Source organism: Eublepharis macularius, chromosome 11 (genome assembly GCF_028583425.1).
Source record: "Eublepharis macularius isolate TG4126 chromosome 11, MPM_Emac_v1.0, whole genome shotgun sequence".
NCBI classification, from domain to species: domain Eukaryota; kingdom Metazoa; phylum Chordata; class Lepidosauria; order Squamata; family Eublepharidae; genus Eublepharis; species Eublepharis macularius.
The window spans coordinates 64997624-65025073 of record NC_072800.1 but is presented as its reverse complement, the minus strand read 5'-3'; the positions used below and the strand labels follow the sequence as shown (position 1 = coordinate 65025073).

General features: G+C 44.0%; 2 protein-coding genes across 2 annotated transcripts; one reads left to right on the top strand and one right to left on the bottom strand.

Annotated features, from left to right (window-relative positions):
- Nucleotides 1–758: 758 nt before the first annotated feature.
- RPP38 (ribonuclease P/MRP subunit p38) lies at nucleotides 759–5378 on the bottom strand. Its single transcript, XM_054991531.1, has 2 exons — nucleotides 5301–5378; nucleotides 759–1892 (listed from the first exon to the last, which is right to left on the bottom strand). The coding sequence occupies exon 2, from the start codon at nucleotides 1868–1870 to the stop codon at nucleotides 1025–1027; it is 846 nt and encodes a 281-aa protein (XP_054847506.1). The 5' UTR covers nucleotides 1871–1892; nucleotides 5301–5378; the 3' UTR covers nucleotides 759–1024.
- A 3984-nt stretch (nucleotides 5379–9362) lies between these two features.
- On the top strand, nucleotides 9363–18089 carry ACBD7 (acyl-CoA binding domain containing 7). Its single transcript, XM_054991684.1, has 4 exons — nucleotides 9363–9444; nucleotides 17181–17298; nucleotides 17690–17752; nucleotides 17855–18089. Exons 1-4 carry the CDS (start codon nucleotides 9433–9435, stop codon nucleotides 17926–17928), a joined length of 267 nt encoding a protein of 88 aa, XP_054847659.1. The 5' UTR covers nucleotides 9363–9432; the 3' UTR covers nucleotides 17929–18089.
- Nucleotides 18090–27450: the final 9361 nt, after the last annotated feature.

The window sequence follows — 27450 nt, the reverse complement described above, 5'->3', positions numbered from 1 at the left end:
TGACCTTTCCAGAACCCTTAAAATGATGCTGTGAGCACCAGTTTCAACGGGTGTATATACAGATTGCCTTTCATCTACTTACATCTGTAATATTTGACTGTACCTTCTGTAAATTTTTCAACAACTGGGCCTTTCCCTCCAAATGCCTGTTACTTTTCAGTATACTACAGTAGTTCATTGAACTACGTTTCCTCTGAACAAGCTACTCAAGTTGCTACCATTTTGGCTGCTGATAAGCAAATTTTGGTTCTTAGATTTTAATAGCATATTGTTGCTCTGACCATGGGTAGGTCCTTAAGTCTGTTTAGGAAATCTTTCTTTAGCATGGGATTTGTGAACATCATGCATCTTAAAGGGCCACCACACCTTAAATACTTTTTCTTACAAGTATTTGGATATGCTAAAGAAAAACATTTCTTATATTAAAAGCCAAATGCACCTATGACTCAATTGTGCATGTGTTATTTGACCCTGACACAATTGTCCAATAAAATAATAAAAGGGAAAACATTATATGCTATCAGATTTGCAGATGTTTGTGATTCCTGCATTAACAGATGATCTGTTATGGAGTCTATATCGGCACAAATGGATGTTTGAATAAATGTATCATTTTCATACAATTGTTTTGAATAATTACAATTCTTTGTTCCAAGCACCAGATCCTCCTCTAAAATGTGTAGTGTTATTCAGCACCAGTTCATTACTTAAAAGGTCAACACAAGTTAAAGAATGTGCAAATCGAAGTTTGAGCCAGCTCAATATTTATTATAACATCGATCTCATACATATAAAGCAGTAAACGGTGTTCCTTAGGCATAGTGAGCTGGATCCAAACCCTTGCTTGTACACATGCCTTCTATTTAAGACGTTAAAATTTCCAGATTTAGCCCCTCCGTCTTCAACTCCCTGTACCATTCCTGGAGGCTGTAAAAGAAAAGGGGGCTGGTAAAGACTTTGGTGCTCTGAACGTTCATTGTCGTTTTTGCAGACTTGGATCTAGGGACCAAACCAATCTAATCAGTTATTTTGAAATCCGTTTTTTAGTTTTGGGAAGTTTTCTTCTCTTGTTTGGATTGGGAATAATTTTTTTAACCTTGAGTGGTTGCAGCATCGTAGTGGGGGAGAGAAGCCTGCTGCTGTCCATTCCCTTCTGCTTGTGGCTTGGAGGGTGCTCTCCAGGTTCCGATTGGTTCAGCTCACCTGCCTGCAAATCCATTGGCTGAATCTCTTCACTTCCCAGGGACTGTTCAGTTCCGTGTTGAATCCATGGCACATCCAAGCTAGGTAGTCGTGGAATGATTGCTTTAGCCACTTCTGCAAAGGCATCGGTGCTCCGTTTAAACCCCAGTGCTAGGACTGATGTTAAGCCAAGAACTGGTGCGAGCCTTTCACTGAGGCGGGGAACCTGACAGGCAGGGATGGCCCGACTTGCACTAAGCAGAATAAGGTGCGATGTGATCATGGTAGGTTTGGCAGACTTACACACCAGCACTAGGAGTAGTTCATCTTTTTCCAAAGCTCTGGTTACTTCATTGATCCCAATAGCAAGTTGGCCTCTGATGGTCAAATCAGTCCACCCGTGTGCTCCTTTGGGGTCTTCTGTTTCACTTTCATTTGGAGGTTTGCTGGAACTAGCCTGGCACTGTTCTTTATCTTGCTTTTTTGCAAAATAGGGTTTTTTCTTCCTCCGACACTCTATCTTTTTAAATCCAACCTGTTTCATAACATTTTCCAAGGCCTCCAGTACGAAATGCATATCTGTTCCGTCCAAGGTACTCCACTGGAGTGCATAAGGGCTGTTTAAAGATGTCTTAACAATAATTTGCTTTGATTTCCTGACTGATCCCTTCATTCCCTGAGCAGGCATGGTGTTCTGTTTGCAATCTGAGCTGTAAATGAGAAAAGGCAACCAATATTATGAATCCCAGAGCTAGAGTAATAAACTTCAGAACTTTTATTTTGTAGATTGTTTTGTGGAAGTAAAATAAATTACTTCTGTTTTACTTAAACAATTTACCAATCTAATTGGGAAAACATGGAGAACAGAGCTTCAGATAATAATTTATTGCAACATGATCCTACTATATAAAAGGCAAGCCATATTGGCGATGACTCCTTTTATCCTGCCGCAGGCACAGTGAGGGGCCTGCAGGTGCACCTGTGGCAGGCTTTTGAGGGGCTGCGGAGGCAATGGAAAGGCGTGGCCCAGCACATGCTGGTGGGGCTGCGCAGCCTGGGCAGAGCCCAGGCAGGGCTGTGTGGCCCCGCAGCTAGAGCCCATTGTATTGTTTCACACAATGGACTCTGGTACACCAGACCATTTTTTGAGTCTGCAATTTTAAAGCAATACAAATGCTACTGGTGTTAAAGCTACCTCTGAAAATGGATTATGTGGAAGTATAACCTTTAGTGGGATGCAGTCACCCAGAGTCGTCCAATATAAGCAGCTACTTGATAACATTGGTCCATCTGGCTCAATACTATTTACTCCAACTGACAGCAGCCAGATTTACCCATGCAGGAGAATGAGATGGCAGAACTCTTAAATGGCTCAGTGGTAGAGCATCTGCTTTGTACCCAGAAGGTTCCAGGGTTCAATCCCTTGCATCTCCATTTAAAAAGGTCAGGTACTAAGTGATGTGAAACTTACTGATCTGTATCTTCCAGTATACTACTATGTGCCAATTATGTTCTTCAGATGGTCTTCTGGAAGTATCCTCACCTAATATTGTCTGTATGCATACAAGTGCGTACAATGGGCATTTTATTCCAGAGGTCATTTGCAGTTCTGGTAGCTTGGGTGGTGTTTTTGAACTGTGTACCTGTATTGTTTATTATCCTGCTATTGTACCTTTTTTGTGTGTGTGCCCTTACAGCTATTGCTGGTTTGTTAGCTTCTTTGAATGGGAAGAGATCAAGCAGGATATATATGTGAAATAAGACTTCTCTCTGAGCTTCTGGAGAGCCAATGTCAGTCAGACTAGACAATACTGACCCAGACTGACCAATGGTCTGACTTGGTATAAGGCAGCCTCATGTTCATAAAGTGGCACAGACTGTAGCATTTCTAACTGCAGGTGGAGGGATCACATTCCATAAAGCTTCCTGCTGAGAAAAACTTCTTGCAAACAGAAAATGAATACAGCAAGCAACAAAAGGAGAGACCCTGCTGTGCTACTCTTTGCATGGAGTTTTTTAATGGAAAGGAATATTCCAAGCTGCATTCCACCTCTGGCAGTTCTAGACAGCTTATTCTTTCTCACATCTCTGCCGCCTCATTCTCCTGCATGTTTGAGCCAGGCCTAAGAGATGGGCAGTTTCAACCTGGGTCTTATGAACAAGAGGCCCCACTGATACTGATAAGCAATAACTTCACTTGTGCCCAGCTTTGCATGTGTACAGGATCAATTAAATGGTCCACTGCATGTACAATCTGGCTACATCTGAAACACTCGTGGCATAAAGTGTCAAGTTGCAGCTGACTTATGGCGACACCACAGGGTTTTCAAGGCAAGAGACAAAGGTAGTCTGCCATTGCTTGCCTCTGCATAGCCATCCTGGATGGATCCTCTGTGGTCTCCCTCCAAGTACTATCCCTCCAAGTACTGACCCTGCTTAGCCTCCAAGATTGGGCCACCCTGGCCCATCCAGTTCAGGGCAGTACATTAACATCCCAGAAATATTGCCGATTTAGTTGTACTAACAATGCAGGTACAATGGCGGAAGGCCCAGTTTAAATGAGGCTCTACTGAATGTATGCAATGCTGCATAACATTTGAGGTCCTGCTCAGATAAGATTATGGGAAGGCCAGTGTTCAACTTTGTGCTTGCCAAAAATCTTATCTGAATGGGACTACTCACGCAAAACAGTTACTCGTGCTTAGTTAGCAAGATGGGTCTTTGGAATGCTAACCTGAACTCACGTAGCTGCTTTGGAGAAGCAGGAGTGCACTTTTAAACACAATGCTGGGCTAAACAAGGAGTTATTTTGCCTAAGGCCCAATTTAAACATGATGCCAGCAGCCAAAAGACTTCCAACTTTGTGTGGGCTCAGACTGAGTCTCATTTCTAACCCTGTCACAATCCTTGCCAGGTTCTAAAGTGTGCTTACTTTGCAAGCCACCACAATATTTGCTAGAGATGTGGCTCTCTGCTTGACAAATTAGGGATCTGTAGCTGTTTTGTGTGGGCTACCACACAGCTGACACAATGCACTGAGCCTGTGTGAAGTCGTGCAGTAAAGCTCTTTTGCCTCTGCCCAAATCTAATTTAAATCAGGTTCTAAGCATGTCAGAGTGAAGGGGAAAAGAGGGAGGTAAAGGACGTGTACCGCTTCAGGTTACCAGAGGGGGAAACTGAATGCTAGCTGGAAAGGTCCTTTGGGTTAGTTTTAGGTGGATAGCCACGTTCGTCTGCAGCAGATCCGTGAGATTTGGGCCCAGTAGCGCCTTAAAGGTTTTCAGGGTATGAGCTTTGGAGAGTCAAAGCACCCTTGTTTAGATAGAGGGAGAAGTGAAGATCCCTGAGCCCGTATGTCCCAGTCAGAAGATGAAAGGGGTGTAAAGGGTTACCCAGACTCAACTCAGGTTTCTGCAGCCATACAGCAGTTAAAAAATAAATGGCTGTCAAATGATAGAAGCCCAAATGGCCTCAGAACGCCTTTGTGGGGAAGGAGGGCTCCTCCTGCTCCACACACAGATTACATGGAGCAGAAACAACCGGGGGGGGGGGTTAGGGTTTTGCAGCCAGCTATTTTGACATGGGGAACGGGCTTGAGGATGGAGGGAGCAGTCCCTCCTCTCCACACCCGTGCAAAGGCATTCGGCCCCCTTTATTTTTAACAGCTATTTCCCAAAGCGGCTGTGTAGCTGCAGGGAAGTTGAGGGGAACCCAGATCCAACTCTTCAAAAACCTGCACAACTTGGCGCCTCCTTGGGGACGAGCACAGGCTCAGTTCACCTAGCTCTAGACGCGCAGGAAACTGGCACAACTAGCTGAACTGTGCAGAGTTACCCTTCCTCCCTCGTGATACTGGTTTTCTCCTAGAAGCGAGCCCCGCTCCAGCAAAACGCTGAAGGCGGCTATTCTCCGGCCTCTCCGTCCCCCGCGGCAAACTCCACCCGCCGCTTTATTCCACTCCCCGCCGGGCAGCCCCAGCACAGCCCACGTGGGCCTCGCTCGTTGCTCCCCTGCAGAGCAGCCAGGCGAGCTCGTCCGGCGTAGCGCCGCGCCAGGCCCGCTCTCCGTCCCAACTGCGGAGCCCTCCCCGGTACGACCAGCGGAGCGCGGATACTTACGCCCGCTTGCCTGCGCCGCTGCAGCAGACGCGCCCCTCCACAACGCGGAGGAGCTCAGCGCCAGTGGAAGCGGAAGAGGCCGGGCCGCGGGGCGGGAGGCTCCGCTTGCCTCCACGCCCGGGCGCCCCTGCCGGGCAACAGAAAAGCTGCAATGTGCCCGCCAGTCGTTGCAGTTTGCTAGACAGCCGCGCGTTGGGCGCTGAAAATTTGATGGCGGGCCAGGTGTTTGTTAGATATTTACATTATATAGCTATATATGAGAACGGCCGGGGTAGGGAGCTTTATCACGGTTCTTCAGGGTGTCTCCGTGCTCGGGAGTTTCACCTGTTACATTTCGGCCTGTCATTCCAAAGCAGAGTTCCGCAGAGGGCGGGTTGGAGATGTGTGGCGACTCTGGCAGGGACTACATTGCTCGTGTTTGTGCAACATGAGGATAGACACGTTTTGGAGTATAGAAGTAGTTTCAACAGGTGCTTGCTGCATTTCATGGCATCGGTTTTTTTTAAAACGTTGGGACTGCGTAGGGGTATGTGTTTATCAATTGTGTATTGTAACGTGATAGCGGTCTGGCATTTTAGGTCTAGAGGAGTAGCCGTGTTAGTCTGTAGTAGCAAAATAGTAAAGAGTCTAGTAGCACCTTAAAGACTAACCAACTTTATTGTAGCATGGGGGAGGCAATGGCAAACCACCCCATAAAACGTCTGCCAAGAAAACGTTGTGATGCGATGTTGCCCATGGGTTAGTGCTTGCACCTTTACCTTTATGCTTTCAAGAATCACAGTTCTCTTCGTCAGATGTGATTCTCGAAAGCTTACGCTACAATAAAGTTGGTTAGTCTTTAAGGTGCTACCGGACTCTTTACTATTTTGGCATTAACTTTTTGTATCAGCTAACATAATACAACTTTTGCCTGACTAGAACTTTTGTACTGCACAAAAGTCCTTTTGAAATGAATCTTTTTTCCCTTCTGGATTTGAGTCCAGTGGTACCTCAAGAGACCAACAAGATTTCCAGGGTATAAGCTTGACAGTCAAAAGCGTCCTTCAGATGCAAGTAGGAGCTGAGTTGTTCTGTTATACACAACATACTACATGCCAACACAACTACCTACCTGAAACTTTTTTCTCTCTCCTGGAACTGCTTTGGTTTCTTTATGAACACTTTATGGCTGCACATTTTACAGAGCTCTGCAGCGCATGGATTTTCAGGACGGTGTGGGCATAAATGACTTCTGTGACACTTAAAGGGCAATCCTATGACACTTTTCTAAGCCCATTGAAGTCAATGGATTTAAAAGGGTGTCACCATCTTTAGAACTGCACTATATCTTCTCTCTCTCTCTCTCTCTCTCTCTCTCTGTGTGTGTGTGTGTGCGCGCGCGCACAATAGGTACAATAAAGGATGAGAGAAACTTAGCCAGCCCTGAGCACCTTAGAAGAAAAATTGGATAGAAATATGATAATGTCTAGTGTACTCAACAAAGAGCCCTGTATCACTGAAATTTCATACTGCCACATCAGTAACTGGAATTAAAATGAAGACAAACTATCTGATGTTTATCAACAGCCTACAAATGCTCTCACTCTCTCACAGTCTCCAGTGAAACAAAAATTTAAAGCAGTGAAGGAACTGTCCAGAAATGCAAGGAAATGAAAAATCAAGTACCAAGATGAATATTAACTTTGCCAGTATCAGAGCCAGGGAGGTTGGGCTAGGAAGCAATTATTTCCAGGAGGGTATCAAACTAGTAAATCTTCCACTGTGGCCAAGACAGCTCTGGAGGATTTGCCTGTAGTGTTTTGTGTGGGTTTGACTGTCAGATATTATAACACAGTTGCCTTACATTATCTGTGTCTTGTACTCTCACATACAAACATGTCTTACATTTTGAATTTTGCTGCAATAACAGCCTGTTAATAATGGGAAGATTTGTTCTGCCTGGAATGGTGGGCGAGGGATGACAGAAAAATAAGTCAGATTTGCCGAAAGGGCTTTCCATAAGCACACATTTGCATTGTGTAGCAAGTGGAAGTGAAGAAATTAATTTCTCCTGAGGCCTATCTGATTGGCAGGAACGGAGCCTGCAAGCGCTTTGGGCATTTTGAGAAAAGGCAGCAGCGCCATTGCACAAAGGCTACAGGGGGTACGTTCAATAATTTTGTTTCTGAAGGGGGTAGGAATCTACCAGTTAAAATATATTTGAGTTTATATTTTGGGGAGGGGGAGTGTTGGGGTTTTCCTAGTCCCTTTCTCAGTACATATTTTTTAAAATATGGTTTTGATTAAACAAAACATCCAAGGGAAGATTTCAGTTTTTGAGGGGCTCCTGAAAGACTTTATGGACTTGGCGAGTGCCCAGGCTTCACTCATAAACTGTGCTGGATGTTCTTCTGCAAGTGTTTGTGGGACTGAGTGAGCTCTGACAGAGAAGCTTGTTCAGAGCCAGTTCTAAGGACTCCATAAGCCTGTGTAAAATGAATTGCATTTGGGGTGTGTGCATTGTGTGTGAGGGCATTCTAAATGTGTTAAATGTGCTAGGTGGGGTGGGGCTCCCTAGTTTGTTGGGTTGCCAATCTCCAGGGAGTGGATGGCAATCTCCTGGGATTACAAGTGATCTCCAGGCTTCAAAGATCACTATGCCATTATTCCCTGCTGAGAAAGGTGATCGCTGTGCCATTATACCCTGCTGAGGTCCCTCCGCTCCCCAAACCCTGCCCTCTTCTGTCTCCACCCCTAAAATCTCCAGAAATTTCCTAACCTGGAGCTGGTAACACTACTTTGGGGGAGGTAACGCATTCACTGCTTCTTTTCCCTTGCCTCTTCCAGCTCTTCCCATCCTGATTCTCACTTCTTGTAGTGAGGGTTTCTCTTCTCCTCCATTCCTTCCTTTCTTCTGCTGTGGCAAAAATAGTTTCAAGCAAACACTCTGTCCCCCAATAAAGACAAGCTGCATAATCCCCCATTAGCCTTTAAGCTAAGCGACTGCCCATTTCATGGGAGATGGCTGGAACTTGGCTTTCTGCCCCCATCCCATTTCCATCCCCACAGTCTCTCCATCCTCTTATGGCCGTTTAGGGTACCTTCAATCCAGCTGGAGAAATGGCATGGAGTAGGGGTGAAAGGCAGAAGGAAGATGGAAGGTGGCAAGGAAAAAGAAGGTCGGGTGTGAAGGAGGACAAAGAAGAAAGGAGCTTGAAAAGATAGGGAAAAAGTATAGAAGGAGTCAGGAACCAAACAGATATCAGGAACAAACTGGGGTGCCATGGTGCCCGTGGGCATCATGTTGGGGGTCATATAATAGCACACATGTGGTGCAGAAATAATTTAAGGGTATAACTCAGATGCCATTTATTTATTCACTTACTTTATTTATAGCCTGTCTTTCTCCCTGAGACGCAAGGTGGATTGCCGCATTAACGAACAGAATCGTGTTTATTATTTATCTAAAATACCTGTGATCATTTATGTCCAATTAGGTTTCCAATAAAACACATTCACAACACAGGCGAACCATGCAAAACAAGCACCCTGGTATAATACGCCGACACTACTAGATCTAAGCACCAGGTGGCGTCGAAGCAGCCGCGGGCGGGTCTATAGCACCTAATACGCCCCCAAAACAACTGCAAAACCAAGTTACCAGTCCCGCTGAATTTAGGCGGATTTATGTCTGAACAAACATTTATTGGATCGGGATGCGATCCCGGGAAACAGAGGCAGGAGGACTGAATCAGGGTAAAGTGGCGGCTAGGAAAAGACGGAAGGAGTCATTTTTCACACGAACGTATGAATTGATTTCGTCAACGCGACTGGGATCCACAATTGCAAGAGCTTTAGCGTAATAAATATTGCCTACAAGCCTGTGCGTAACGAAGGGTTCTGTGCTACTGTCCCGAAGAGCGGGGCTGCAGCCGCAACGATGCACACCCTCTCCCCTGTAGCCGCGTCTCAAGAAGCGGCAACTGCTGCAATTTTCTGGTGCTCCAGAACCCCTGGGGTGACGTCACAACGCTTCCCGTCCAATGAGAGCCCTCGTTTAGCCCTGGTTTATAAAACCGTCTGCGCGGTGCCGGATTGCAAAACTGGAGAGTTTTCTTAGTGAGGGGTTGCTGCGTTTCACGTTTTCGTCAATATGGCTCTCCAGGTAAGAGAACTTCGGATGGAGGAAGCAGGGCTATGGTGCAGCCTGCGGGACGGCGCTTTTGCAGTGCAGTCCGAGCGTTAGCAGTGCGGTGGAGGTTTTCTTAATCGCGGGATTGAGCGCCAAAGAGAGGGTTTGGGTGGGGTCGTTTTGTTGGAGGATGGTGGTGGCTAGAGGTGCCGGTCGACTCTGTGCTAGCCAGCCGGACACGTTCTTCTCACGTGCAGGCGTATTCCTGTAAGCAATGGAGCGTTCGGTTTCTTGAATTTAATGGGATTGAATTTTTGTGATGGACAGTTCCCAATCGGGTGTGCACGCGCGCTCTTAAAACTCGTGCAATACGTTTACTCTGCAGAAGTCCCACTGGCAGTGCAGTCCTAAACAGAATTATTCCAGTCTGCGTTCATTGATTTCAGTGCGCGTAGACTCGAGCAACTCTTCTGAGCATTGCACTGTAAATTCAGTCGGCCTAGATAATCGTAGTGCACAGAGGCGTTTGCATGTCGCCTTCGCGGGAGAAGAAACAGTGGGGGAGGGGGCAGTTCGGGACGATGCTGCGGGGGAACCGGGTTGCACGCGGCTCCCTCCTTCCCTGCAGCGGCATTGCCTATTATTACTATTATTATTATTATTATTCCTTTAGCTACTTCACTTTGCTGCTTGCGTTTTAAAATAGGAGCCCCGCGGTGCCCTGAAATTCAACCAAATGTATTCTGGCATAAACTTTGGTGAACCATAGTTCGCTCGATCACCCTCGAAAGCTCATACCTTGGAAATCTAGTAGCAGACCAACATGGCTACCCGCCTGAAACTTTGCTCACCCGTGTGACAGAGGTGCGAGGACTCAGCTACGTGCTTGCTGGGATACCCAAATGTCTTTTGTGTGAGCTGCTGGGCTGCCCTTGTCCTTTGACAGCCGTATGCAGGTTGCTCCTCCTTCGGTTCTGGCAAAGCTCAGCCTTGTCCCAGTTCTGTTGGCATCAGCGTCCAGGGGAAGAGCAGGCTGAGGACAGCAAGGAAGAGGAGATGCGGGCGCTGAAGGCAGCGACTGCATCCTTGTAATCCCTCGGATGCAGTCAGAACACGGTTGGTAACTTGGCAGCTTTACTGAACAGCTGCCCTCGCAGCAGCTGAATCCGCCCAAGGGGAATTTGAGGACTAAGCCTTGCATAACCCCTACAGGAGTTATGGATATTTGGGCAGTGCTGGGTAGGAAGCTGGTTAAATTCAAGCCGCTGGCTGTAATGTAGTTGTAAATTGCTGTTGGCATGTCATCTGTATGAGAAGCACAGCAATGTAAATTTAATAGCATGATTAAGATTAAAAGTTTTGAATAAATCCAAATAATAAATTTAGTTACCGCTGCAGTAAACAAGTTTGAGGATATCAGCCTGTATTCTGCCAGTTCAGGCAGCAAAATTTGAAGCCTTCCTCCAGCTTCAGTGACTTCAAACTTCAGCGAGTGCAGTGGTTGAGTAAGTGCTGCTGTCTTTTAAAATACTTGTACGCCATTTTTTTTGACAAAAGGGTAATAAGTTTCAGATATCTAGAGAATAACATCTTACATTTCCCTGTAAAGAATTACCTATCCTGTCACCTAGAGTTTAAAGACTATCTAATACAACCCACTGCTCAGTGTCAGAAATCCAAAGAGCATTTCTAACAGACATCCCACCCATCCTCTGCTTGAGAGACCTCGAGGGAAGGGGAGCCTTCGTGCTCCCAGGCGACTGGTTCCATTGTCAAACTGCTCTCTCAAGAGCTTCTAATGCACAACTGAAATCTAACCTAGTAACTTAAACCTGTTATATCAGTCTTGCTCCCTGGAGCAGCAAGCAGCAAGTCCTTGCCCTCTTCTACGTGACAGCCCTTCAGACACGTTTGAAGAGCATGGTGGTGCCTCCCCTCAACCTTCTCTTTTCCAGGCAAAAAAACCTATTTATTATTTACTTCATTTATTCCCCACATTTCTCCCCAATGGGAAACCAAAGCGGATTACATTTCCCCCTTCTCTGTACATGCCTGGTTCTTTCAACTTTTTCTAGACTCTTGGCCTGTGGGCTTCTTTCTCTGTCTCTCCATTCTAGAAATGATAATACAGTCTGGGGAAAGAGTGTGTCTCCATTTAATAGCAATACTATTGTAATGAGGGTTCATTTTTTAAAATTTAAACGCAAGGGACTGGTGGCCTTAGGGTATCTCAAGCCCTGTATCACCCAGCAAATAGCTTTTGAAGCTAAAGTAACGTACACAATCAATTTCTGATAAGGAATGAGGGTCAGCTATTCAAAGGAAAGCAGTCAAAGCTGCTGGACTTTGCTGGAGCTCTGAATGTGTCTAAGGAAGCTCTTTGCGTCAGTGCCGCCATTTGAAATCAAGAGCTAGAAATTGCACATTTGTAATAAACTTTTCTAAAAACAATTCTTAAACTAATTGAATACTAGCAGGATTGGGGAAATGGCTATCTTATCAGGAAAAACATACTGAAATCTTATGGTGAACTCTATCTATCTAGGAAAGATTATACAAAGGATATGTAATACATATTAAATTATAGATATTTATACCTCTTTTTTAAATAAAAAGTAATGAAAATATGCTTAACTACAAGGTGGAGTGAACTTATTTAAAAAGCAGTCTTGAGAAGGGATAGAATCAAGCTTAGGATAATATCAGTGGGTCATCAAGACATGGGGGGGGGAAATAGCATGAATAAGTTGTGGGGAAATCAAAGAATGCTTTAGAACAAGTCTGTATGCTGTCCTGTGTAACAGTGGGTCATTGTTCCATATCAATGATGTACTGTACTTGTTTCATTCACAGAAAGTTTCGGGGGGGGGCGCTTACGGGGGCTTCCAGTGCTTGACAATCCTGTGTTTCTGTGTTATTAAGAGCAAGCCGGTCAGCGTCTGGATCTTGGCATTGGCCCCCTGCCCATTTGAAGAGCTTCATGTTGAGTTGGCAGATTATTTTTTCTATGCTATACACTGTATTGCCACTCAGTAGTGAAGCAAGATTCCGCCTATCTCAGTGTATTTCAGCCTTTGATCCACTACTGCTCACCATGTACAACAGCAAAATGATTTAATGCCCCATCACCACCACCACCACCACCACCAAGCAACAACAAAAACACTAAGCAACAATCCAGACAAGACAATGTTGTATTTATTTGTATGTATTTAGTTTGCTTTTCTCACTGAGACTGAAGGCGGCTTACTGCATGTAAGTCAGGACAATCAGTAATAATAACTGTTCTTATATACCACTCTTCTAGACAGAGTGGTAAACAAGCTCGGTGTTATTATGACCCCCACGATACAGCTTGGGCTGAGAGGAGTGGCTTACTCAAGGCCACCTGCTGAGCTCATGGCAGTTGTGGGATTCAAACCTGCAGAGTGCTGATTCTTAGCCCAACCACTTAACCATTATGCGTCTAATAAACAATGTAACAGGACTAGCATAGCAGAAATCTGAAACAAGGAGTAAGTATTAAGCATGATTTGTTAAACAATGCAAGAAATGGTGGTATGGAGGCACAAATACTACACAGTGAGAACAAAACAAACACGACAACAGATAATACATATTAGCAATATAATCCACAGTTCTTTTTCCTCTATTGAAACACCTTCATGAATCATTCTGTTATAATGCAGTCCTAATCCTTTATAAAAATGCCCTCTTGAATAGTTCTGTTCTACGTAGCTTACAGAAAGTCTAAAGTGTGAGAGTCTTCCTGACACATGCAATTTCACTGGGTGGGCGTCACTACAGAAAATGCATGTATATGGACAGTTGTTGATCTTGCAGATTTGTAGGATAGCAACTGTAAAAGGCCTGTTTAGATATATGAATCTGTTGCGGTAGAGCATAGGAAGAGAGGCAGTCCTGCAGGTATGTGGATCCAAGTCCATGAACGGCATTTTATGGGATGGCCAGTACCTTGAACTGAATCAGGTAACTAATGGGTAGCCAGTGGAGTGATTGCGGAATGGGTGTAACTTGCATGCACTGCCTAGTTCCTGATAATAACTGAGCTGCAACATTCTACATTAACTAAAGTTTCTGAGTTAATTTTGAGGGGAGGCTTATATATTGTTTACCGACCTTGGGACCCTAAGTTGGGTAGAGTCAGTGTGGTATAGTGGTTAGAGAACTGAACTAAGATCTGGGAGACTCAGGTTTGAATCCCCATTCTGCCATGAAAGTTCACTGGGTGAACTTGAGCTGGTTGCACCCTCTCACCTTAACCTACCTCACAGGGTGGTTGTGAGGATGAAACGGGGGAGAGGAGAACAGCGTAGGCAGTTGTGTTGGTCCACAGAACAACTCCCCAAATGGTGACTGCATGATATATTTTTGTTGGGACCAGCCAGGTGTTCACAAAATAGCAAGCTTTTGAGTTCCCCAGCACTCTTCAACAGGCTGAGGGGGGTTGGAACTACCAAAAAACCAAGAGGAAAAGAAAAGTTTTTCAGGGCATAGTGGAGGCGCCCTTCGTCTACAGATTCTTGGGTCTTAAGAATGCAAGATGCCCTGTTGCCGATGAGGTGGAGCCAAGAGCGTGACACGATAGTGCAATGTAAGATAGATGATCTTGCACCTTATAGAAAGAGAATATGATACGGGGATTTCATGCGTAGCTCTGCCACAGTTAAGTGTGCAAGAGTGGGCATGTGGCGAGAGTAAAATGTTGGTCTGGAGCTGTGGCAGGCTCACGCTTTCAATGAGGTCTCTGTGTGGTCTTTGAATCCCCTGCCTGCATGGAGCAATTGCCCCTCTGAGGCCGTGTGACTGAGAACGAGGAAATGGCATTGGAGGAAAAGGTTTGATACCACCCCTCTTCCCCCAGCTGCTCCGCTTCAGTCAGATTTGAAGCCCCCCCTCCTCCACAGCAGCTTTTATGTAATTATGTGTACATCAGTATAAATAGTAGTGACAAAGTATAACAAATCCTTCTAACCACAAAGGGTATAAGATAAACAAAAATCACCACCACCACCTCCATGCAAATTCCAGCTAAGGCCTATTCTGCTGAATGATCAGTTGGAAAGAGGCCTAAATTCATTGTAGAAGCTGCAATGCCGCTGGCTAAGCTTTCCATGATTCCTGCAACTCCCAAGGTGGACTGCAAGGAGCAGCTAACGCCTGCCGGACTCACAAGGCAGTCCTATTCCAGAGAGTGTTTGATGGAGGGTGAATTTTTCCAGGACATTTAGCTGTGAGTTTGGGTATTTGGGTATTTTAAATCTGGGTATTTTAAATCTGATCTTGGGTATTTTAAATCTGAATGCTTTTAAATTGGCAAATGGTGTATTTTAATCTGTTTCAATTTTGCTAATTGGACTATTATTTGACTTTGCAGTGTTGTTCACCGCCTTGAGTAGGGTTCCCAGGTACTCGCTATTGCTGAGCAATCTTCTGGGGATTCCGACTTGTGCAATTGGTGAGAGGAGGCAGGCCACCCATAGATTGACCACCATCACCAGGCAGGCTAGGGAAGTGGGCATGACGGCCCATGTGCCCAGCCATTAACATCACTTCCGGTGCAACCCATGGGGGCCAGTTCTTTAGGTATTCCTAATGAACCGCCCCTGCTGCGATGCTGTTGTTTCTAGGTTGCACCAGGAGTGACTTCGTTGAAAGGCACCACAGGAATATGCTTGTGCCGATGTGTGTGCACAAACAGAAGAGGTGTGAGTCCCCGCTACCTGCCCCCACTTCCCCAACACCTGCTAATTTGTAGGGGGACCTGTCAATCCTAGCCTTGAGACTTAGGAGATAAAGCAGGATAGAAGGGTGTTAAATAAATAGGAAACCATGCTTTCATCCCATTAGAGTTCCTTTCTTTGGAATAAAAGCTGTGAGTGTTTTTCCTTCTGTTTCATTTTCACTTTCTGCTTTAGAGACTTGTAGCTGGGTTGGCTACAACAGTAAGACTCCATCCAGAAAATGTTGTCCCTCTCCCCCCCCCCCCCCAGTTTACTGTTAGGGTACCTGAAATGTAGTTTATTTACACTGATATGCAGAAAAAGACACCAGACTCTTTACTATTTTGGCATTCTAGAGGAAGTGAGGCTACTCCTTATCCAGTGTTTTATTTCTGTGCATGTTTGTATACAGGAAACCATGCTTTCATCCCATTAGAGTTCCTTTCACCACAGGAATATGCTTTAGAGACTTGCTTTCATCCCATTAGTTCCCAGGTACTCGCTAGTGCTGAGCAATCTCCTGGGGATTCCGACTTGCGCAATTGGTGGGAGGAGGCAGGCCACCCATAGATTGACCACCATCGCCAGGCAGGCTAGGGAAGTGGGCATGACTGGGCCCATGTGCCCAGCCATTAACATCACTTCCGGTGCAACCCATGGGGGTCAGTTCTTTAGGAATTCCTAATGAACCGCCCCTGCTGCGATGCTGTTGTTTCTAGGTTGCACCAGGAGTGACTTCGTTGAAAGGCACCACAGGAATATGCTTGTGCTGATATGTGTGCACAAACAGAAGAGGTGTGAGTCCCCGCTACCTGCCCCCACTCCCCCAACACCTGCTAATTTGTAGGGGGACATGTCAATCCTAGCCTTGAGACTTAGGAGATAAGGCAGGATAGAAGGGTGTTAAATAAATAGGAAACCGTGCTTTCATCCCATTAGAGTTCCTTTCTTTGGAATAAAAGCTGTGAGTGTTTTTCCTTCTGTTTCATTTTCACTTTCTGCTTTAGAGACTTGTAGCTGGGTTGGCTACAACAGTAAGACTCCATCCAGAAAATGTTGTTGTCGTCCCCCCCCCCCCACCACCACCCTTAATTTATTGTTAGGGTACCTGAAATGTAGTTTATTTACACTGATATGCAGAAAAAGACACTGTGTTTCGGCTGATCCCAAGACCAGTTAGTTTAGGTTTGCAGCTAAGACTGGCATGTGGGGTAACTGGGAGTAAGTTAAGATTACTGGAGCTTCTTTTCCAGTGTTTTATTTCTGTGTATCTTTGTATACAGGAGTGCGGAATATCCAGAATAATCATAGTAATATTAAGAGGAACACACCTTGTGCTCTTCTGAGGAGAACTTGAGACATCATAGCTGACTGTCCATTTCTTTAAAAGTGTCATCAGCTTTGGAACAAATCATACATCTCCAGACGAAAGGGGCTCCACCCTGTGGTCTGAAGCTTGGATTTAATACTAACTGCTCATAAGAAACTGGGAACAGCTGGACCTCAGAACAAGCTTTGGACCATCCTGAGTTGTACACTCTCAGACTCTAGGACTGTAAGTAGACACAGATTGTACTTTGGTCCAAAGTCTAGTTTGTGGGCCAAGGGCTTCAGAGTTGGGTACCTCCACCATCCTAGGAATCGCATGTGTTGTTTGCACTGAATAAGTAATGGAGGCAGCTGTATCCCTTCTGCATCCCCAGGTAAACTTGGGACCACTCCATGCAGTACATTTTAGCAGTAAAAGCCAGTGCGATTGTAGGAGGCACCTGGTCTTGAAGCCCTTGGCCCAGAGACCAGGCTTTGGACTGTGGCTCAGTTTGTGTCCCACTCTGTCTGGGTTAACTGCACAGACCAAATGGAAACAGAGACACTGATATGACATCTAGAATCGCATGCAGATGTTGAGTGAAAATAGCAACACGGTGTTCGTTTTTTAAAAAACTTGGTATTTGGAAGGAATAAGCAAGATGTAAGGAAATACATAAAAAAGGGGTTGATGCTTCCATTCTTTTCCCCCTTCAGGCTGATTTTGACAAGGCAGCTGAAAACGTAAAAAAATTGAAGACCAAACCAAGTGATGATGAACTACTGCAGCTGTACGGGCTCTACAAACAATCTACTGTGGGAGACATCAATATCGGTAGGTTTGGCTTTTGTTGAAGTTTCGGTATCTTGGAGAGCTCCTGCTCTGTTGCACAAAGTCCTCAGATGAGCAGTGGGAATTTTCTGCAACCCCCCTATACACCAGCACTTTTTCATTTGTGACCAAAGCAGGCAAGGAGAAGAGGTTTAGCTTCCCCTGCTGTTCGTGTATCTGCAAACCGGCCACTGTTGGCTCCATTATTAACATCCCATTACTTAAGTGGCTACATGCAGGTTTCACAGTGGAGTCAATAGAACCTCTGCGGGCCAGTTTGCACATGGGATGCACGGTCCTCGTCTTCCCCAACGAGCACGAGGACTTTGCAACGGGTAGATAAGCCCTTGGTGTTAACATATAAGAATGTGTGTTTTTCTTTCTTCCTTTTCAGAGTGTCCAGGAATGCTAGACTTGAAAGGCAAAGCCAAATGGGAAGCTTGGAACCTTAAGAAAGGTGCTTGCTTAGAATTATTATATAAATTTAATTCTGATTAAAATGATTTTTGTATGCAAAGCAATTAAGGAATGGTAAAGGCTGCTACTTTTTCCTTTACAGGTATGTCAAAGGACGATGCCATGAAGGCTTACATTTCTAAAGCCAATGAGCTGATACAGAAATATGGAAATTAAGAGTTCCTCCAGATATATTCAATCTTCAGAAGCTAACAAATAGTGGGAAGGCAGGAGCGCTACTGACTCTGCGGTCTGACATGGAACTTCATCATCTGTAATTCAGCTCTACAGATTGTACCTGGTTGAATTTGTTTATAATAAATTTTTACGTAGTACGAGAGTGCCCTTAAAAATAATCAGTTTTTAAAGTAAAAATTCACAGTTCAGGTGACTTCCAAGTTTAATCCTTCCATTGCCATTACCAGTTTTGAAAGATGTATTTGCATCATTTTGTTTGCATATTGTGATCATCATAATTCAACTATTTTGGAGTGCTACGGATGACTGGTTACTAATATTGCTTGGTAGGTTTTTTTCAGTTCTTTCACAACATCCTGTGTTTCTGTGTGTACTAGGAGCATGTACAGTCCTCTCAATATGCTTGGTGGGAGTGCCAGACTTTTATCAAAAAAGATTCTGGGGTATTTTTGTTGAGAAACTGTAGCTATTCACAAGTAGGAAACGGGGAAGTGGCCATAGTTGGGAGTCACAAATAAAAGGCAGAGGGCGAGAAGGGATCCATCCCCAAGCTCATTGGATGGGGGAGTGTCTGCTTGCCATTTTTCTTCTGTATAAGGTCACAGGACCTACAGAAGAAACCAGAGAGCAAGACAGTGGCTGCTAGTGTCCCTTCCCACTTTCTTCCCTGGAATCATAAAAGTTACAAGGCTACACATCAGTATATATATCGGCTTGACCTCCATTCTAAAAAGCAGCATTGGAACCTTTCAGAGAAGGTATGTGGGGTGGGGGGGGGGATTCATGCTACACTGTCCCTAGCCCAAGTCTAGCATCAGTATATGTCCTGTTTGTGCTAGAAGGAGACGAGGGTGCCAGTGGTGCATGGTTTGTAGCTTGAGTGGGGGGTTCCTCTTTTTATGATGACCGTGCATGTTCCCACAAACTCATCAGCAGTTGGGGAGCAGGAGTTTGTTTCCGTTACCCAGCCATCTTTCACAACCCACCTAAATTCTCACTGTGTGAACTAATGGGAGCATGAAAAACATGTTGTGCTGCTGAATTTAAGAGAAAGTGATAAGGAAGGAGAGGCAAATAGCAAAAGAAAGTAACAGAGGAGGTGCAGACAGATTGTTTCTGCATGACACAAAAGACTCATCAAGGTTCAGATACTTATTAACGGTATCTTCCTGAGAAATCTGCTACATAAGCTTATATGCATTACAGCACTGATGGTATTCATTGCACAAACCTGGCATACAGTGTTTTTCATGTCCCCTTCAAATGTAAGCACGAATTCTTAGCCAACTTCATCCTCCTGAGAACATGAAGAAAGCCATGACATTGTTCTTGCAGGTAGATTTGGTTGACATCTCTGAAGCAAAGCCAAAAGCCTGTTCATAAACAAGTTTGGCGAGGTTTGATAATTTGACAACCGGAGCTGTGGGCCCCGTGTGTGTACATGTCCTGCTTGCTGAGAATTATCCGCATACAGGTTGAGAATGCAGGTGGGGCTTCTCGACAAGAAAGGGAAATAAAAAAGGGTCAAACCCAAATACAGAGAATTGTTGTCAGAGTTGGTTGTTTCTCAGTGAGCTGCTTGTCTGTGCGTAGGAATTAAAATCAAATTATGCATGGGACAGGTAATAGATACACAGAACTTTTTCTCCCTCTCCCAAAGTACTAGATGGGCAACAGATTCAGAAATAGACAAAAGGAAGTACTACTTGTAATATCCCTCAAGTCAGTTTTTGTACCAGAGGACTGGAGAGTAACAAGCGTTGCATCAAATTTTAAAACGGTCCAAAGAGAATCAGGAAATTACAGGCCAGTTTGCCTAATGTCTGTCCCAGGTAAATTCGTAAACACTTTTATTAAGGATAAGCACAGAGGAACAAAGTCTTGAGAAAAAAATCAGACTGGCTTCTGCAAAGGGAAGTCTGCCTCACCAACCTTTTGGAATTTTTGGAAATTGTGAACAAATGTACATAATGGTGACCCGCTAGACATAATACCCCTGGACTTTTAAAAGGACTTTGACAAGGTACTTCACCAAAGACGCTTGAGGAATCTTAACGGGGGGGTTAAGAGGATGGGTCTTTCTATGGATTAAAACTTGGTTAAATGATAAAAAGCAAATGTAGGAATAAATGGACAGTTCTCAATGGAAAGAAGTGAATTGAGCATGGATGTCCCACAAGGGTCGATACTGGGGGTAGTGCTATTTGTTCATAAATGATCTGGAATTGGGTGTGAGCAGCATAGTGGCAGAGTTTGCTAGTGACATAAAACCCTTCAGGATGGTGAAAACCACAGCCAACTGAGGAGCTCCACAAAGCGAATGGGCAACAATGAGATGAAGTTCAGTGTAGGTAAGTGTGAGGTGATGCACGTTAAAGAAAAAAATCACTTTTATGCCAACGTCTGAATTTGCTGAAACAGTGGGAAAGAGATGTTTGGTCACAATTGGCAGCTCAATGAAAATGTTGATATTGAAGTGTTGCTGAAAAAGACAAACTATGCTGGAGATTACTAGGAAAGACATTGAAAATAAAATTGCCAATATAATGCTCTTATATAGATCTGTGGTGCAGCCACATTTGGAATACGCTGCTGTCGTAGCTGAATCTCAGAAAGGACATTGTAGAGCTGGAAAAATAAGCAGCAAAGACGGTCAAGGGATTGGATCACCTTTCCTTTGAGGAAAGGATAAATAACAATATACTGCCCTTCAGGACAACTTAATGCCCACTCAGAGCGGTTTACAAACTCTGTTATTATCCTCATGACAATTGCCCTGTGAGGTGGGTGGGGCCGAGAGAGCTCCAGAGAGCTGTGACTAGCCCAAGGTCACCCAGCTGGCTTCAAGTGGAGGAGCGGGGAATCAAACCCTGCTCTCCAGATTAGAGTCCCGCTGCTCTTAACCACTACACCAAACTCACTCTCTCAAAGAGACAAGAGACTTTTCTGTTTAGTAAAGATAGCTGAGAGGGGAACGTGACAGATTTATAAAATTATGCATGGGGCAGAGAGGGTAGATAAGAGCACACTTTCCCCTCCTAAATATTAGAACTTGGGGAGAACCTACCAAAGTTGACTGGTAATAGGTTCAGGTCAGACCAAAGGAAGTGCTCCTGTACTCACCAAGTGATTAAAATACGGAATTCACTGCAATGATGGTCACAAGGCCAGATGGCTTTAAAAGGGGACTAGATAATGCAAATGAAAAACGGAAGGGCTGTGGGCTCCGTGGCAGAGCATCTGTCGATGCATGCAGAAAGTCCCAGTTTCAATTCCTGGCATCTAGAGTGAAAAGGATCAGGTAGTGGATGTGAAAGATGTACATCTGAGCCCTGGAGAGCCGCTACTATTTGAAATACACAATACTGACCTTGATAGACAAATTTTCTGACTCATTACAAGGCAGCTTCAAACTCTTGAAACTTGAGTCAGTGCAACAAAACCCCACCTATAGGGAACTGCAATAATGCTCTTGATAGATGCTTGTTCCAAAGTGACATTGGGTGGGATTTAGACCTTCCCTTAACTGACATGTTTCATACAATTTTATTACAAAATCATTAATACATTATGCTGTGGGTAGGTAACTCAATAGCTTTAGAAATTGCTTGAGGCAGTTTGTGAGCCTACAGAGATTACAACTAGTCAATAAAACGTAAAACGCCACACAAAACATACTAAAAAAGCCAGCAGGATTCAAAATAGTTTGAAAAATTTAACTGCCTAAAATCTCCCCCACCTCCAGCCAATAGAGCTGTGAGATGAATTCTCACGTAGCCATGAAATCATAAGAGCACCAGCTATGAGTGTTCTACAAGCTTCTTTTTTCTCCAGACATTTCATTTTCTGAGTATCTTGAGGATAATAAAATGTTTTATTCCTTTAAAGGGGTGCTTAACTGGGAATGGTGTGGAGGAATCAAAACTGGCCATAGTAACTTTTGATAGTTGCTTTGCAGCAAGGGGATTAAAGGAGAGGAAACTGGGCAATTTTGTGTATTATAGTAGTGTAGTAATTCTGTCCCACCCACCGCTCCATCTTAAGGTGTCAAAAGTAACTGGCAGATAGGGCATAGAGCCAGTTTCTATTCCATTCTGATTTTTTCCTAGTTGCTAAAATCAGGTTACAACACATTTTGCTGTGAAAGCCTATTAAAAGTGCTTTAATGTCTGCATGTAATAAATATAAAAATTGGAGCTTCCCAGCTTTTATCTGATAAAATAGATGAAACATGATCTTTTCTGGATTAACTAGTTCTTGCAAACTCAAGTTTATACATTTGCAGCTGCTTCATTAGGCAGAGGGGATCAGAACAAAACTGAAATAGTTGGCTGGTTATTCTTTTCTAAGAACAAAGAATGCTGGAGAACCCTGTAGCGATAGGTAACCCAATTCCAAACAAGTAGGCCTTGCAGTGAGAAACAGCTTGTTTTCTTTCAGAAGCCATGTAATAGTGTGAAATAGGTAGCAAGTTTAAAATAACATCACGAGTAAGTGTATTATTCCATTCTGGTTTCCAGTCATCATTCCTGTAAGACCCTGGTCATTTCTTTTATCAGTACTAGTTAACAAAGACTGGGATTCTTCCAATCCTTTTCTTTTCCCTTTGTACTGTTGGTGGAAGTCTGGACAGAAATTAGATGTGACTTGCACAACAAATTCAGTAGAACCATTCAGATTCCAGGGGCCTACTTTATATTAATGCTAATGTCCCTATTTAATGGCCAATTATTCTCTTTCGTTTGCCAAAGAAATTCAATGACGGGCTTTTTACAGTGCTGGTACAACAGGATAGCCAGGGAGTTACTTGAGTTAGGAACTGAATGCTTCCTTCAATGCCACTTCCAATCTATGCACAGCCAAAATGAAGCTCCAATCCTAACTGGCGTCGTGTGTATGTTGAGGTCATACGAGGAAAGATTTTCTCTTTGATATGCAGATTCTAAACTATGCCTTTCAAAACACCATGTGCTGGATCCAGTGAGCATATCCACTGCTGAAAAAGGCTATGCTGGACATCACAAACTACTGCAGGTGGCCTTAGGTAAGCCACTCTCAGCTCCAGCTCCCCAACTGTATTGTGGAGATAACAACACTGACTTCATTCAGCACTCTGAGTGGGGCACTAATCTGTCCAGAAGGGCAGTATATAAGCACACTGTTGTGAATCATGAGATGTGCAAGGCTGCACTGGATATCATGAGATCTTGCACCTGAAGCAGTATGCCCCAATTGCAGATGCCAAACCACCCGGCTTCAGTAAGCGTTCCTAGAGGTTGCAAAAGCACAGGTGATGGTACAAAGATCTGTGCCTTCCAAGAGTGGGTGTAGCAGATGTAATTGAGAAAAGGCAGTCCTGCAGATGAAAGATGCATCATGTTTGTTCCAGTTTCCACAATTCATAGAAGCCATCATCTGTATTTGTAAATTGCAAAACAAAATCTAGTGGCACCATAACGACTAACAAAGTGAGCTTTTGTGAGTCGCAGCTCACTTCCTCAGATGTCACAAAAGCTCATATTGAAATAAATATGGTTAGCCATTAAAGGGCCACTGGATTTTTCTATCATTTTGCTGTAAGAGATTAACATGACTACCCCTTAGCAATAATCTAGGCTGAGCCTTTGTTTTCCACTTTATTGTTTCTCATGGAGAAATGTTCCTGTTGAAGTTCTGTTGAAATATGGTTCACCTAACTATTTTGCTTATGCAAGTACTCACATGATAGCCTCTCCTATAGAAATATGCATTCAGATAATAATCCAAATTGATCCTGTTCTTTTATATAGTTAATAGAACTAATTCTATAATATTAATAACATTTGATTTATATACTGCCCTTCAGGACAACTTAGCATCCACTCAAAGCAGTCTACAAAGAGACAGTTTGGTGTAGTGGTTAAGAGTGCGGGACTCTAATTTAGAGAACCAGGCTTGATTCCCCACTCCTCCACTTGAAACCAGTGGGGTGACCTTGGGCTAGGCACAGCTCTCTGGAGCTCTCTCAGCCCCACCCACCTCACAGAGTGTTTTGTTGTGGGGATAATAGTAACATACTTTGTAAACCGCTCTGAGTGGGTGTTAAGTCATCCTGAAGGGCAGTATATAAATTGAATGTTATTATTAAAGTATGTTATCATCCCCACAACAATCACCCTGTGAGGTGGGTTGGGCTGAGAGAGCTCTGAGAGAGCTGTGACTGACCCAAGGTCACCCAGCTGGCTTCAAGTGGAGGAGTGGGTCTCCAGAGTAGAGTCCCACTGCGTTTAACAACTACACCAAACTGTAACCATTTCCATCCTTCCATAATAATGGGAAATGTTTGGATCTGGCTTGTTCTTGCATTGCCTGGTTTTCATTTTCATGAGCAGATAGGGAAGTTATCCTAAAAGAGCAGTTAGCTGATGTTCCCACCAAATAGGGCTTTATTGGTGTTACTGTACACAGTGTTTCCACTTCCTGCTAGGTATTATACAATGAACGGGCTTCTGATTCTATACAAGTGTAGGGGTTGTTTGCATGAGCTATTTCAGTATTTGAAGTTTAGTCTGCTAGGGAGGGGACAGAGGTATCCTTGTACTGGCAGGCAGGCAGTGTTGTGCAAATTGCCTCCCCACAATTGATAAGCAGTTCAGCAGATGATAAGAGGCAGAGGTCCAGGAGTTGTCTCCTCCAAATAGGCAGCTTCCCTGCTTTGCTAAAGGTGGGACAAGATAGCAGCAGAAGCTCAGATGGGAGGAAAACAGACAGAAATCCAGGGTTTTCCCCTTCCCCTAGACAGCATATTTGCCCTCTAGGATGACAGATTTTGCTTCTACTAGCCGGACACAGTTCTAAGACTGCTGATAAACATAAACAAAGCTAATTTAAAAGCAGTCCTAGATAAAAAACGTCTTCATTTGACTCCTGAAGATTGGCAGTTCCATAATCATGGGACTGCTATCGGAAAGGCCCTCTCTCATGTACCCACCTCTGTAGTCTGCACTCTGGTTTACAAGGGCACAGCAAGCCCATTTAGCTCACATCCTAGGGTGGGTGTTGTGTTGGAGATCAATGTATCCATACTGAGAACTCCTTGAGTTTGTTGCTGTACTCTTAAGTAGCCTGATTAATTACCTCTCTGCATCTCCCTCTACTAAAGGTAGAATTGACATGAGGAATGGCAAGACTCAGAGAGTGGGAAAGTGATAGAAAACCAAAATGATTTTATCCCACTTAATTGAGAGAGAAGGTGTCCTACTTTATCTGTGTGGGGCATCATTGCAGCTAAAGTCAGCCTAATGAACTGGTCTTTAAGATCAATTGTATACCAAAAAGGTGGTGAGGTGCAACCAAAATGCAAGCATATAAGAAAACAGAAGAAAGATTGGTTTAAAACCCAGATAAATATGTCCATTGACATTTTTAATTATATCACCATAATGAGAATTTTTTAAAAAATGCCTGGAAAAGCCAAACCTAGCAACCTTCTGTTGAATCCTTGGGAGGGACAAAGGAGTTGGCTAGCTAATCAGCTGATGGTTTTCCAGGGAAATGCTGCCATCTTGTGGACATTAAGTTACAATGTGGGTGAGGCCAACCTAGCATCTTATTGCTGGGTCCTGAGCGGCAGCCACACACCAGCTTCCCTTTAAACAAGGAAGGAAGCCAAATCTGAAATATCACACAGTTTTTTAGTGTGTTGAGTGATATATTTAGGCATAGAGATGCCAGACAACCCAAAAAAGCTTTTAAAAAGAAAAATACACAAGAAGTGGGCTTTCTGGAAGAAAAAAAAGTTATAATTTTTAGTTTTAAAAAGCACATATTTACAGATAATAATTATACAAACACTAAGATGAAAGCATGTGTACATTCTCTTGTTGTGTCTTTAGATTTTGTCAGAAATTCTAGTCTTATTTAGTTACTTGAAGATCCTGAATCAAGTTAAACAGAACATACTGCTGAGAAGTCTTCCAATGTGTCTTCTTCAGCTGGAACTACTCTTCCCGCTCCTGCCTCCACCTTTCCCCCTTTGCTTTTGCTGAACATCAAGCCTAAAGAAAAGTTCCATTAAATTCAAAGTTAGCTTGCTGTTTTGTGATTTGTAGTTGGTCCTAATAAATATTTTATAATACTATTCTGTTTGGATTTTTTGTAACAGACTAATATGGGCTGCATCTATCCAGCAAAGAGTCTGTTTTGCATTCATTGCCATGCTCCTGCACACTTTCCTCCAACAGTCACCACTTCCTCTGCAATTTCATTGCTGAGCCACTGGAGGGCTTTTTTTAAAAAAATGACAATTGCTATAGTGTAATAGCAATTACAGTCCCCCCCCCCCCCTAAATCCTTGCAAACGTCCTCAGGTGTGATGGGAAAATGGTGACCATGCGGGGCTGGTGGAAGGACAGTGGTGCCAGTGTGGGTGGGCCCTTTGAAAATATACACCTTCCTGCCCAGAAGGCATGCTGTCATGCTTCCACTGTGTTCTTTCAGGGAAGAAGGCAGGTTTGCTGACTCAGGACAGGAAAGTGGATTGTGTAGAGGACAATGTGTGGTTGCTCCCCAAAACAGTGCTTCTGTTTGGAAGCAAAGGCATCCATGTGGAAGCACCCATGACAGCTTGCATTTTTAGTTACTTAAACGTGCATATTCTACAGTCCCAGGTTTTGGATCTAATAGTAGAAATCTTGTGACCCACGGAGTTGGAGCCAACCAACTTTTTCACTCAGATCCACCCAATTATCCTCCACAGCTGCCAGCTCACATGGCTATAAGCAGTTCCCTTGATTCTCAGTATAGACTTTTGGGGTAGTCTGAAAGGACGCATGCCTTGACCTGAGTGGCCCAAGCTAGCCTGATCTTGTCAGATTTCAGATGCTAAGCAGGGTCAGCCTTTCTTAGTACTTGAACAGGAGACCACCAAGGAAGACCAGGGTTGTTACGCAGAAGCAGGCAAAGGAAAACCACCCCTGAAGTCTCTTACCGTGAAAGCCCTATAGAGTCAGCATAGGTCACCTGCAATTTGATAGCACTTTCACCCCACCCCCCAAGGATACCTCCTTCCTTTTTCATACTGGAAAAGCTGCTTGGATCTAACCAAAGAGTTCCTAGTTCTCCATCTCTTACTGGAACAAAACACAAGTCTCTCAACCAAATAAAAGAGACTTCCAAGAACAAACACCCACTACCAGTTCTGAGAGTTTGTATAACATTACTTTACCTCTGAAGCAATGAACAAACTTCCTCCTATCCCCACAGCAGTTTTGGAACCTTCAAGTGCTTTTTTAACAATGTGACAAAATTTAACTAAAACTTGGAAATAGATCAAGATAGATGGTAACATACTTGGTAAACTGCTCTGAGTGGATGTTAAGTTGTCCTGAAGAGCAGTATATAAATCAAATGTTTTTGTTATTATAGCCGGGTTAGTCTGTCTGTAGCAGTGGAAAAGAGCCAGAGTCTAGTAGCACCTGTAAGACTAACAAAATTGGTGGTAGGGTATGAGCTTTCATGAGC